Source organism: Melopsittacus undulatus, chromosome 9 (assembly GCF_012275295.1).
Source record: "Melopsittacus undulatus isolate bMelUnd1 chromosome 9, bMelUnd1.mat.Z, whole genome shotgun sequence".
NCBI classification, from domain to species: Eukaryota; Metazoa; Chordata; class Aves; order Psittaciformes; family Psittaculidae; genus Melopsittacus; species Melopsittacus undulatus.
The window spans coordinates 2,401,390-2,414,255 of record NC_047535.1 but is presented as its reverse complement, the minus strand read 5'-3'; the positions used below and the strand labels follow the sequence as shown (position 1 = coordinate 2,414,255).

At 43.0% G+C, this 12,866-nt stretch overlaps 1 protein-coding gene across 1 annotated transcript in view; it reads right to left on the bottom strand.

The window, feature by feature from the left end:
- MEGF11 (multiple EGF like domains 11) overlaps positions 1-12,866 on the bottom strand; it is a 202,619-nt gene that overhangs the window by 43,945 nt on the left and 145,808 nt on the right. Inside the window, exons 12-13 of the mRNA XM_013128970.3 lie at positions 10,777-10,940; positions 10,274-10,376 (exon numbers count right to left, since the gene is read on the bottom strand). Coding sequence (XP_012984424.2) covers positions 10,274-10,376; positions 10,777-10,940 — 267 coding nt within the window. The remainder of the gene's footprint in view (positions 1-10,273; positions 10,377-10,776; positions 10,941-12,866) is intronic.

Here is a 12,866-nt window from a genome sequence, read left to right as displayed (position 1 = left end):
AGAAATTCAAATTGCATCTGGACATGCATATCCTAGGGAACTGTGCTAAAATAAAGCCCCTAACTTGAAGCATATGCATGGGGGGGGGTCTATCCCTCCCAGCTACTTTACAACTGGAGTCAGTGAAGCAGCAAGCAGCTTTAATGGAAAACTTTCATATTCACTTACAGAACTTGCTGATGAACATTTCTGATAAGCAATTAGTTTTCCAATGCCAGAAATACAAACAGATGCTGAAGTTGTCACATCTCTGTGGTCTCATGTTACAACCGTGGGTTTCTGACTTATGAACAAAATCCTTGTTTCACAAGCATGCTATAGAATTAGAAAGACAACTACCAGAAGAAGTCCTTGAAGCTGCAGGAAGCGGTTCTATACATAAACTCTATTGCCTAGATACCAGGAAATTATCTTACTGCCTCAGGCTGTAGTTCACAATTGTAGATACAAGCATAAAATTACACTTTCAAGACCTTAAACAATGTTCTGGGGGTGAATTGTAAATGAAATTCACATAACTGACATAAATTTATAGTTATCCACTGTACGTGGGCAAAGGACATTCACGCTCTCATGCAATAAGGCAGAGCAAAGGCAAGAGCTGAGTCTGCTGTGGGTTTTAACTCAGCCTGTGAGACGGCAGCCACAGAGCCTCCACATCCTGGTGTGGATTCAGGGTACTGGATTCCTGCAGACACTGTCTGCTCTGCAATAGGATTTCCACTGCTGCCCTTTGGACTGCTCTGTACATGGAATGTAGCAGGCAGAGCCAGGAGTGGCTTCACTCCCCAGTCCCTACACTGTCATACTTGGCTCACACATCGGGTAGGAAAAGCAACACAAAGTGCCTCAATTGCTGTTGTGTATATTATGAAAAACCCAATCTGGAATGAACTGAACCCACCAGAACAGTCATGACTCCTTTATGGGACAACTACATGGGAGAGCTGTTCCAAGACCTTTCTCCTTAAGGGCCCTTCCAGGACTTTTTTGCCTTTTACTACCAAGTGGTGAAGCAGCTGCTGTCTGGGATATCAGGAATACCTGGAGTACCTCTAACCCAGACTTCCCGAGGGTGAGGCAATCAGGTTATGCAGGTATCTCCCAATGGAGAGCTGAAGATTGTACCTTGAAAAGGAAAGCAGCAGGGATAGAGGCAGAGGAGGAAGCGGGTCTGGCAAGAGCACTGGCTGATGGAGACTCCTCAAGTCACGTATGCTTTATGGTAGTAATATATAGCATATATTGTAGTCCAGTTCTGCTGCACAGAGGCCAGAGGTATGTGTCTGGTCACTCAGTGTGATATAAGCTGGTGTCTGCCTATATAAACCAGTACATTTTTACTGGATGAAGTTAGCTCTTGGTATTAAAAGTTACAAATGGAGCTGTGAAGGATTTAGCTAACATCCACACAACCATCATGAAAAGGAGCAAGAAGAAAGGAAAAGGGAAAAAAACAAAACCCAAGCTGTACAACTGGGATACAAGGTCTCTATTGAAGAGCTACTTCATACGCTGTGTCCATTAATAACCTTCAATGGCTTCCTTCAATGCATGTTTGTCAAAGTAATGCAGATTTAGTACTGCCTCTAACTGTACCATGCTGAAGGACTTTGAAGGGTGAAATTCCTGAAAGCCAGACATAAGCAGAATTCCCTTTTTCCCTTTCTCCAGCTTACTTGTGCAATTGCACTTGTGCTTGGGGATTACGTCTCTAGATCTTAATAAAGCCTGCCGTTGTTTCTCTGCCTTGTCTCCAGACAGCTGGAAACTAATACTCCAACCACAACAGAAGAACAAAAATGGGTGGAATAATGAGAGCCAGTGGCCTATTTTTGACCACTGCTATCCCCTTGACAGTAGGCTCTGCAGCAGGGCCTGCATGCTGCCCAGCATCTAATTATTTCTCAGGGATGCAGGGATTTGATAAATTATAGGACGTGGCTTCCTTCCCCCTCCATGTACTTCAATTTTACATCTACCAATGTACAACTGTAATTATTTCCCTGAATAAGATCTTCAGCTCTTTTTTTTCCAATAGACACAATCTAAAGACAGATGCAACATCAATTAGCAATGACAGGAATGATTCCAGTAGACATCTGAATCCAACACAAACACTGTGCTCTCCTCCACCTGTCTTTCAACATGACAAGAAGTCATAATAATCTCTTATTTCTGGCATTTGAATAGCTTTGGGAAAAAAAATGCTTTTTGTGCATAAATAGGCACTGGATTTATGCAGCAATCCAGGGGAGGCCTGGAGTTTGGTGAGTCACGCTTGGCTTTCATCTGGAATGCCTGGGAGATTTGGTCTCTGGTACTACCAAGTCCTAATGGTGGTTTGTATACCTGTTGGCACAGTGCACTATGGCAAAAACACCGGAGTAGCAGTGCTGATTCAATAGCACAAAATAGCTTAATGATTACAGCTGCAAGGCTATTTTAGATAAGTAATTGCAGAAAGTGGGCCCGCAAACACTTAATGGTACTGAAATGAGGTACGGGAATGTATCACTGAATGTGATCTCTAGATTTCTATAATCATATGTCCATATTTTCCTTACCCTTACTCTCTTCTCTTTCCCCAGTGTTCTTATTGCTGTTACACTTACAATTTCCCTATAAATTCTATTTAAATCAGCTTGGTGCTTGAGATGGGATCAGTGTGCTTTCCTTAAGGATTATTTTGCTGTTTCAGTCTGTAAAGAGTAAAAGGAAATTCAATATGAACATAAGAAAGAACTGCCCGGTTACCTCTGGATCAGCTGTTCAGAGGTGTTACAACAGTAGACGAACAAGAGTTCATAAATAATACTTGATGCTCTTCTATCACTTCTTGCATCTTCATAGAGATTCCTACCTGAAGCAAACCCTGCAGTATTTGTCTCAGATCCAGTCAGAAACACCACAGCACAGTTCATGACAGCTCAGCATTTAAGGATGCTGAAGAACAAGCAAATCTGCTTGGGGAGGGCAGCAGAGAGAAGAAAAACATAAAGGGATCTCTCATAAAATTAAATGGAAACATTAAGAATTGATGGCTGCTCATCCAGTCTGCAAATAAGCTATTTTTGTTTTTATATAGTGAAACCAGTCAACAGAGATAGCAGCAGCCACATTTACATTATCTATGAACTTTTGTGCTGTTAAAAGGCTTTTCTAACTGATTTTTTACCACATTGGTGCAGCAGAGCCCATACCTTGCTGGGAGTTGCTCACCTGTGGGCTTCAGAGGGGGCAGCTGCTGGGGGTAACAACCCATCAGTCTAAATGAAAGCTGCATGATCTGGCCCTAAATTATGAAGAATAAGCCTTTCCCTGCAGCCAGTGAAAAACTCGAAATTGTCTCTTCTCTCATCATTGCATGGGCGATTTATGCACCCATTAATGTAAGTGTTTTTCTGAAAGTAATATACTTAGAGCCTAATGCACCTCTGAGGAGCACTAATCGTACCCCTATTTTTAATTATCTAGAGAAAACTCCAGATATGAATCATCCAACATGGGGAATTTATGCAATAAAAGCTTTCGAGGCAAGAGACCTACCTCGCAAGAAATGGAATAAGTCAAAATGTTTGCTAGAATTAAGGATCATTCTGTTCCCTCTGCAATAGGATATTCTCCAGGGTGCACTATTGCAGGAAGAAAAGTTGCCACTAGCAGAAAGAGCAGATTGTGAAGAAACCAGTACTAGAAGGAGTCAAGTCTTGTCCAGTCTTGCCTCACCTTTAGGACGCTTCCTTCCTACTACTTCTCAAAGTCTGGACATGGTGTTGGGCTGGGAAAGAAGAGAAAGCTGGGAAGATCCAAGCAGACCTTCAGCAGGTAAACAGGAGGGAGGAACATGTAAGTGGGACTAAAAACATGCTGCTTTCCTGACTTCTAAACATTCAAGCCCCCAAGCTAAGCCATGAGCTACAAACACAGCTTAGCAAGAGCTGTTGTACACCTGAACCTGTGCAAACCTATTGCGTTTAATAACACTGACTGAAATCCAGCCTCTGCTCCTTTGTGTTGAGCAGAAAGGAAGATGTTTACAGCATTTGTCCCTGCAAACACTTTCACCAGTAACATATAAATACAACACTGTAGATTTCTGACTGTTTATTGAATGATCTTTTCCCTCTTTCACACTCAGCACGCCAGCATCCAGTATTTAGTCTGCTGAAACGTTCACAAATCATTTTCCACCACTTCTCGCCCACATTTATTTGTAGGTGAAGGCATTGTACACACAGCCTAGCTTATATATAGAATGCCTCCATATTAAAATGGAAAATGCTTTAATAACTAGCGTCAGGTTTCATTTTTTTAGAACCATTAAGTTAGCATTATCCAGGATGCCATCCAAGCTGTATCTTTTCATGGGAATTTAAAAGCTGTCCTTTAATAAGTGAAAATAAATACAAAGATGAATGAATTTGTGCCTCTTCTGTGTTTATAAGATTAACACCACCATCATATGCGTGCATGCTTACTGCAGATTCTAATTATAGTCTAAGGGGCTCATCCAGCTCCCACTGAATGAGTGGCAAAACTCCAACCCATTTCACGGAAGGTGAAATACACCCTAAAGCTGGTGCAGGACACACACAACTAAACCTCACTCAGATGAGAATCTGGAGTCCCCTAGATATCTGCCAAGGACTGCATAGACATAATTAATGTCAGGACATCAATGAAGTCTTTGATATAACTTCATAATTCATAATTTTGGAAAATTAGGCCTATAGCAGCAGGAACCATACTTAAAGGTTCCTGTCAAAGAGAGAATTTTTAAGCACAGCCTGACATTAAAATCTTATCAACTCACTTGAAATTAAGTCAATGAAAAATTAAAGCTAATTTCTAATAAGCTTATGTTACATTCATAGACTAAAGGGCACTTGTCGAATCCAGAGAATAAGCACACCTTTTCATATGGAAACGATCTTCCCATGTGAAAGACAGAGGCCAGAAGAGAGGCTAAAAGGAACCATTTTAGACTGACTAAAACTTTTTTGTCTGTTTAAAGCTAATCGAAGGATACAGAATAATCACAGAAATAGAATATTCATTTCAAAATCTGGGATAAGACTGCCAAAAGTAATCAGTGCAAAACATGGTTTAGGTAATGGCATTAGACATCTACAAAACACATGCTTACTGGGAACTCACTATTACTCCATTCAGATATTTTAGGCTGCATATTCCAAACCAAGAGAGAATGAAACAGTCTGATGGGGAAAAAACAAAACCCAACCCATGACACTGTGGATCTCCCCAGCAAAAACCCTGTAGGGGCATAAAACAAGTCCTAGATCTTTCTGGTTTTAAAGACACACAGAAAAGTCAGCTACCAATTATACCAGCGTGCTCTTGGAGTTGCTCTATTAATGACAATAGAATTACTTTGTCTTCAACCTAGTACAACTGAGGAGAGGATCTGGCCCTAAGATTACGAAGTGGACAGTGCTGCAGTGTAGGGAATGTCATATTAATATGAGCAAATACATTTCATGGAAAGCCAGGTGGAAAGTTTTTCTTTTTCTTCAGTGATTTACCACCTTCTTGCACAGAACTCGGGGAAAGTGAAGTTAAAACCACCTTGGAGCTCCCTGTCAGAACAGTCGGTGTTCCTTTAGAATTCAAAAAGTCCTTCCCTTGAGTAACAGCCTTATCACTTTGACTGAATTAATGCATCTGCAGGAGGGAAGAAACATGTTTCTGTGTTTGAGTGACAGTGCAGATGTCACTTGCAGCCTGCAAATTCTCACAAACGTGAAGTCTCATTCCTCAGAGCTCACCTTATCTGTGACCAACCGACGCTTCCCAACCCCATTAACTCCCCTATACAATCACATGTGAAAATCCCGACAACTCGAGGCAACCACAACTACTGTACAGTATTCCTGGACATGATAAGAGACAATCAGAGTTTATGTTGCTGACAACGTAGGAAAGTTACTGAGGTTGGAAAGGACAGTGAAATATGTATTTCGATTTCTGTATGTAACAGCAAAGAGGAAAGCTGCTCTTACAAGACATGAAGGTGAAAAATACCAACACAATAATAAGATGTTTCTTCCTTACCAGCATATATAATTTTCATACCTGCATGTGGCATCCTGATTAATTAAGGGAAATCTATGAGGGGGTCTTTTATAATAAACCATGGGATGCACCCTGTTGTATTTTTCATCTTAGGTCTACTGTACTATCCTATTTCCCCCAAACCTATTTTTGGGATGTTAAAATCTACTGAATAAGCTTCGGCTTTGGCTACTCAGAAAAGCCTTTGAGTAAAGGAGTTCAGTGGGTAATTGAGATAGCATCACAACTACAGTGTTCTATAAAAAACAGGGTAGCACACAAAAAAGAGACAGACAGAACCGAGATCCAGATAAGACAGCATTTCAGATTAAAGGCATTCAGATAAACAGGATTTTAACTGACCTTAACATTTACAGGAATGGAATATATCCCCCTGCAGATTGCTTCCTATTTAATCCCACTGTAATATCTGAAAGGTTAACAAAATACACACTGCCACAATTAATTTGAAGCACATTGACTCGTTACAGGGAGGAAATGAGCTTGCTGTGAATATCAGCCGGCCCTGTGGCTTTCCTATCTGCAATCTGCTGTCCGACTGCACAAGCGGACGGGCTCGGGTCTTAGAGACAGGATGAGCAACGGCTGTGTCTGGCTTCCCAGAGAGCCCTGCTGACCTGGTCAGGTCAAACATAAAGGGGGCATCTCCCAAAATCAGAGGGCAGGGCAGCAGCTATGATCAACTGAATTATTGGTAAGGCCATGTAGTAGTAGCTAGTTGGTGTCAGTGAGGAAACATGCTGCCATCAGCTGCCTTGAGGAGAAAGGACCAAGCTGACGGGGGCTCTAACAGAGGAACGTTGCTTCCCCATGTCCTCCCTAGCTTCTGACCCACAGAGCAGGGCTACCAGGGCAGCTGGTCCTTCTTCATCATGTTTCAGTTTATTTGTTAAGAATAAGGAACCTAATTGACAACACTGAATAAATTGATGACCTTCTCCTTGTTGCTGAGCACTCAGGTGAGGAGGTTGCACCTGCGTCAGTTGAGGCTGATAGCTGCTTCTGTAGGACCTATTTGCTTGGAAAGAACCTCCAGGAAATGCTCTACCACGCAGCTTTTCCACACTTCTATTCTCTCTGTGGATTCAGTGTCGGCAAGATCCCTACTTAACCAAATGCAATTAGCGTCGAAGCACTCCATTTTCAAGCAGTTTCATTTTAACCCGAATGCACACAAAATTAACACCTCTTCCACAAAGGACAAGTGTGCTGGGAGCTTAAAGGTATCTGTGCACACACACACACATGCACAAAGCTGCAAGCACAGAAGCCATACATACCTAAAATGCATTGCAGAGCTGGAGTAAGAGACCTTATTAATCTTTAGACAAGCGTAATCAGTAAGAGTTGATCCTGCTGTGAGCTACATTTTTGCTTTTTAACCTAGCAATAGATATGAACATGTCTTCTTTTGATTTTAAGGGATATATCTATATTTCTATATATATATTTATATATACACATATGAAGTTATGCGTATGCAGTACTGGTGCAAGCTGGAGAGCTCCAATCAATGCAAGGCCGAGCCCCTGTTGTTATTGCAGCTGACATTTGCTTCCCATGGAGGAAAATTCAGCTCTGCATTGAGTCAGCAGGTCACAGATCTGGTTTTATCCCACATCTGAACAAATTTCACTTTGTCTGGATCGCATGAGAGCCTTTTGCCAATGTGGTTTTGGTCTTTTCTGTACAAATGTTATGCTTGCCTTGCTATCTACAAAACCATTTGTGATAGAATGTGTCTGTCTGCCTAGCTGGGTAATTTTTCCACTTGCAATTCCCCACTGAATTGAATGGAACCTGTATACGCATGTCTTCAAGCAGCTTGCTGCCACTGTGCTCATTTATGCATACAGCTGGTTTGCACAGCTCTGTGATCTCCTGGTTGATATGTGGGAATCTCTTCATCATCTTCCCATCTGCCAGGTACGCTCAGCTCCTGAAAATTACTTCCCCCCAGCTGCTACACATAGAAGGGCATTGTCCTGAATAATAGTGTTGATGGTGGCAGTCATAATCTAGTAAAAGGATGGTAGGCTGCTATTAACTTACATTGTATGCATTTTTTACACGCCTTTCTGTTTTTCCTTCTTCTCCCACTCTTCCTCCATGCTCCTACCATCTATCAGTCTCTGCAGGTTTATACCAGTAACATCTCAAAAACCACTTTAAAGAAAAGGGGTTCAATCTTTCCTTGATCTTTGCATAAAACACTGACATCAAGAAGGAGTCCCACGTGTGGGATGAACATACAGAATATGCTGTTTCAGATGAAGTTTTGTGGCTATTAGGATCAGAAAGCCATGTGAATTCTCTGTCTGGTGTGAGTGGGCAAGAAAAGCCTCAGATGTTCCTCGAGCCTGAACTTTTCTGATCTTATTCAGGCCATGCCTAGTTAGCACCAAATTCAGAAAGCAAAACAAAATTAAGCCCGAATTATTTATCATGTCATGTTTATAAAATGCACTGCAATAAACATCTTGGCCCAGTTCACAACAACTACACATAAAATCTTGCCTAATAAGGAGGTTAAAGAAGGACACCACAGACATTATTCTTACCTTCAGTTGGAGTAATTTGTGTCTGCATTTGATGTACATTTACAGATGAGGATGGGAGTAAATACAAACTATTTGTTGCAAATACCTTTGAGGAGAAGCCAAACCTTTAGTCTGCACCATCTGCAAAGTGCATTTCCTCAGGTTTCTTCTGGAATGCTATATCCAGAAAACGTGCAATAAACGTTTAGAGGAAGTGTGTACAAATATATCTCTTTAATTTACTGTACTTTTAAAGACCATTTCTCCCTTGAAGAAACCCCAATGGCTACAGGGAAGCCGACCAACTGCTTCTCTGATGATCATCAGTAATGCACGGTAGAGTTTTAAAGCCTGATAGATGGATATATTGATGGTGAAGAGGCTCAAAGAAAGATGAATGTAGCCCAGTGAATGAAGAATGCAAGCTAGAGTAGAAGATATTAGTGAGCTTATGAAATGGATTTTCTTGGGGGAAAAACACTCTTTTCAAGGATACCTGCCCACTATCTCTGAAAAGCGCCTTTGTTGTATGCAGTGTACAACTTTCTATTTTTGCATTTCATTTAATCCTTCAAAGTTTTTTCCCATTGTACATTCTAGGTTTAATTTCACTCCATGCTTCTAGGAGCTGAGCTGCTGTGGCAATATCCTCTCCAACAGAAATAGAAGGCATGCACTGTTTAAGGTGCAAATGAAGAGGTAAGCTGACAGTATCCCAAATGCTGTCTGCCTGATCACCTGCCTTGCTCCATATATTCTCCCAACTCGTCCTTGTTGGGAAAACAAACTTTCCAAATGAATTGTTGTCAATATAAATGCATTCTGACTGCCAGTGCCACTGGTGGCTCTGCAGTTATGGGCAAGAATCTAAGTTTATTTCTCTCTAGGGCCTCTACAGAAAACTCAGGGAGATTAACCAGTATTTTAGGCAGCTAAGTGTGAAATACTGGTTGGGTCAATAACTTGCCCCTGCTGCTGTTCTGTCAGCTGTCGAAAGCTGGCAACGAGACATGTCAGTGTGGAGTCAAGTACAGGTCTTATCGTACTGAGGCCTCTAGCCTGGACTCTCTGACTTCTTGGAGTATTTTTCCCTGTGTCTGTGTAATCACAAGAACTCCTCAATGCTCAAACCAGCACTGACCTGCTCTCCAGAACGACCCTTCTGCTTGACAAGAATGGAAAACAGGAAAAGCATAAAGACTTTTTGTAATGAAACTGAGTCTTTCGTGATGGAGCAGCTGTAATGACTCATTCAGAAAACACGTCTGCATCACCAGGTATGATGGTCCCAGGATTCACTGAACCACAACTGCACCCCCACAGGAAGGGCTATTCAAGGAGAAAATCTCTGCAGGATTTCCAGATGATCTGCAGCCCTCCTGAGGATTCTCTTTATGGAAGGCTAACATCTGGTTCCAGTTTTGGAGCCATCTTCAACTAATCTGAATACAAATTTAATGAATGCCAGTTACTGTCACCATCACAAGTGATTTAAATATGGTTAAGTTCAGCTGATCTTGTCTCCATCTGTTATTCAGAGGTTTGCAGTCACAAGTCCAGTGCTATAACTGATGCAATAAGCCAAGCAAAACAACCCTTCAAACCCCCACCAAACAGCAAAACCCCCAAGGTTTTACCTGTCCAGCCTGCAAGACAGCAGCAGTAACCGGTGACAGGATCACACCCATCTGCATGGCTACAGTCACAACGTTCACTGCAATTAAGACCATATGTTCCATCCTTCCAAAAGAATAAATACAAAAGTCTCTCAGTAATCAGTTTTTTGTTCTAAAATGTGCAGAATCATCCATCATGTCCCTCAATGCTGAGTTGCATTTTTTAAATTAACATACAGGGAGGATAAAAACAACTCAGTGCGTAACATTTCTATAGAGAACCAAATGAGGAATCACTTTAGAAAATGATGTTCAAGCAAATGCAGATAACGGAGCAACAGCTCTGATATAACACAATGCAAAATAGAACACATCTACTTGACTGCCAGAATGCCAATCTGTTATTTACACATGATTTCCTTCAGCTACCCACAGACAAAATGAGACACTGACCTATTGTACATTCAGAAAAGCTATGTGGTGTGTGGCTTTTGTGGGTGCAAAACCCCTGCAGTTATACTTACAGGGCATGGCTGGTCACAGTACTCTCCTTGCCATCCGGGTGAGCAGAGACAAAAGCCATCAGCTGGCCTGCAGGCTGCTCCATTTGTGCAGTAACATGTCTGGTTACAGTTAAGACCCCAACTTCCACTTGAACATGGAATAGAGCAATCCACTCCTTGCCAGCCTAAGGAAACATATGAGAGAAGATCTGGGATGTTTTGATGAAAAAAGCAAGGTAGAGACAGCAGTTTGAAAAGTGCAGATCTTTGATTCTAGGGCCAGTTTCCTCCTGATCTTGGTGTAAATGGGGCAAATGTCTTTAAACTGACAGACGGTAGATATAGATTAGACATTAGGATGAAACTCTTCCCTGTGAGGGTGCTGAGGCGCTGGCACAGGGTGCCCAGAGAAGCTGTGGCTGCCCCATCCCTGGCAGTGCTCAAGGCCAGGTTGGACACAGGGGCTTGGAGCAGCTGCTCCAGTGGAAGGGGTCCCTGACTGTGGCAGGGGTTGGAACTGGAGGAGCTTTAAGGTCCCTTCCAACCCAAACCAGTCTGGGGTTCTGTGTTTCTATGATAAATTAAGACTATCTTGGAGTCAAAGGCTGGCCCTTTTTTCATGACCTCCCAATGTCATCTGCTAGCATCTATACATACAGGAGGGTGATATATCACTGTGTTGGATGTTCACTAGATTCAGGTATGGCTCTCTGGGACCTGCTTGGACAACACAAGATAGTGCAGTACTGTCTGGCAGGGTAGAGACCTGCTGATCAGTGAGAATGCAAGAAACTTGTCATTGGATGCCTCCTGTTTCTTACCTCATATTTTTTTGAGAATGCTGTTTAATACAAGAAGCTATTACACCTGAAAAAAAGACCAAGGCCATCATTTCTAACCATTAAGGCTCAAATCTTAACTACCAGCTGCACAATGGCTTTCATTACACTGCAGCTGTATGTAATGGAGTTGAGCAGTAACTCATGGTTTATACACCCTCATTAAATGGGGTTCTACAGTGATCCATTAATTCCTGTTGGAAATGCCAGATTTTATCGTTATTTGCCTCACTTTTGTTTTAGGGCTTATGTATGCCACACAGGCATAGCTCATGTTGGGATTCTGGGGGAGGGTACTGCTACACAGGGAGCAGAAGAGACACCGTGCTATGGAGCAGTACCAGAGTTCTCAAGTAATTACTGAATACATGGCTTATGCTCACTACCAAGCAGACAAGGGAATTATGGACATATGTGGGAAGCAAAGCTGTTAGTCTTGCAGGGATACTCTGGAGCAGGGAAGACTTCCTGTTTCCCTAGATAAAAGACAGCCCCATCCTGCAACCCCATGTCAGCTCAGGAGACAGAAGGTACCTGAACATTTAGATGAGGTATTAGGAAGCTCTTCCCTGGGAGGGTGCTGAGGCGCTGGCACAGGGTGCCCAGAGAAGCTGTGGCTGCCCCATCCCTGGCAGTGTTCAAGGCCAGGCTGGACACATGGGCTTGGAGCAGCTGCTCCAGTGGAAGGGGTCCCTGCCTGTGGCAGGGGTTGGAGCTGGATGAGCCTTAAGGTCCCTTCCAACACAAACCAGTCTGGGATTCTGCTGCTCAGGTTTCACTGTGTTAGGGCACAGGGAGGACAGGGAACTGAGGATGGCAGCAAGGGCAGACATCCAGAGCCCACTCCACAGTACCCAAGTGCAGGGTTGGCAGCTGGGATCAGTTGGAGCTCAGATCACCAGGAAAGCCTGTGGGAATGAGAGCAGCCCAAGCTGGAGGCAAGCAGTCTGCAGTCCAGGGTCAGGCCTGCTGAGGATAGCCACTGCTGGCCACAGCCTAGTGCAATGGGCTATAGACTAGACAGAGCCTCTGCCCCTGGCCCACTTGTGTCGCTCTGGCCATGGAGGGGAGAACATGGAGGGGCTTTTGATTCTTGGCGAAATGGGGGTGCAAAATGATGGAGATAAACCCCAGCAGCCTGGGGATTGCTCTGCATTTCCTCCAGAGAGGAGCCACAGGTTTGTGAGCACACTTAGTTCTGTGACTCGTTCTTGCAGCAGAGCAGGGAAGTCTGGCCCCTGTTCAGGGCAGAGACAAAACATCCAGTCAAGC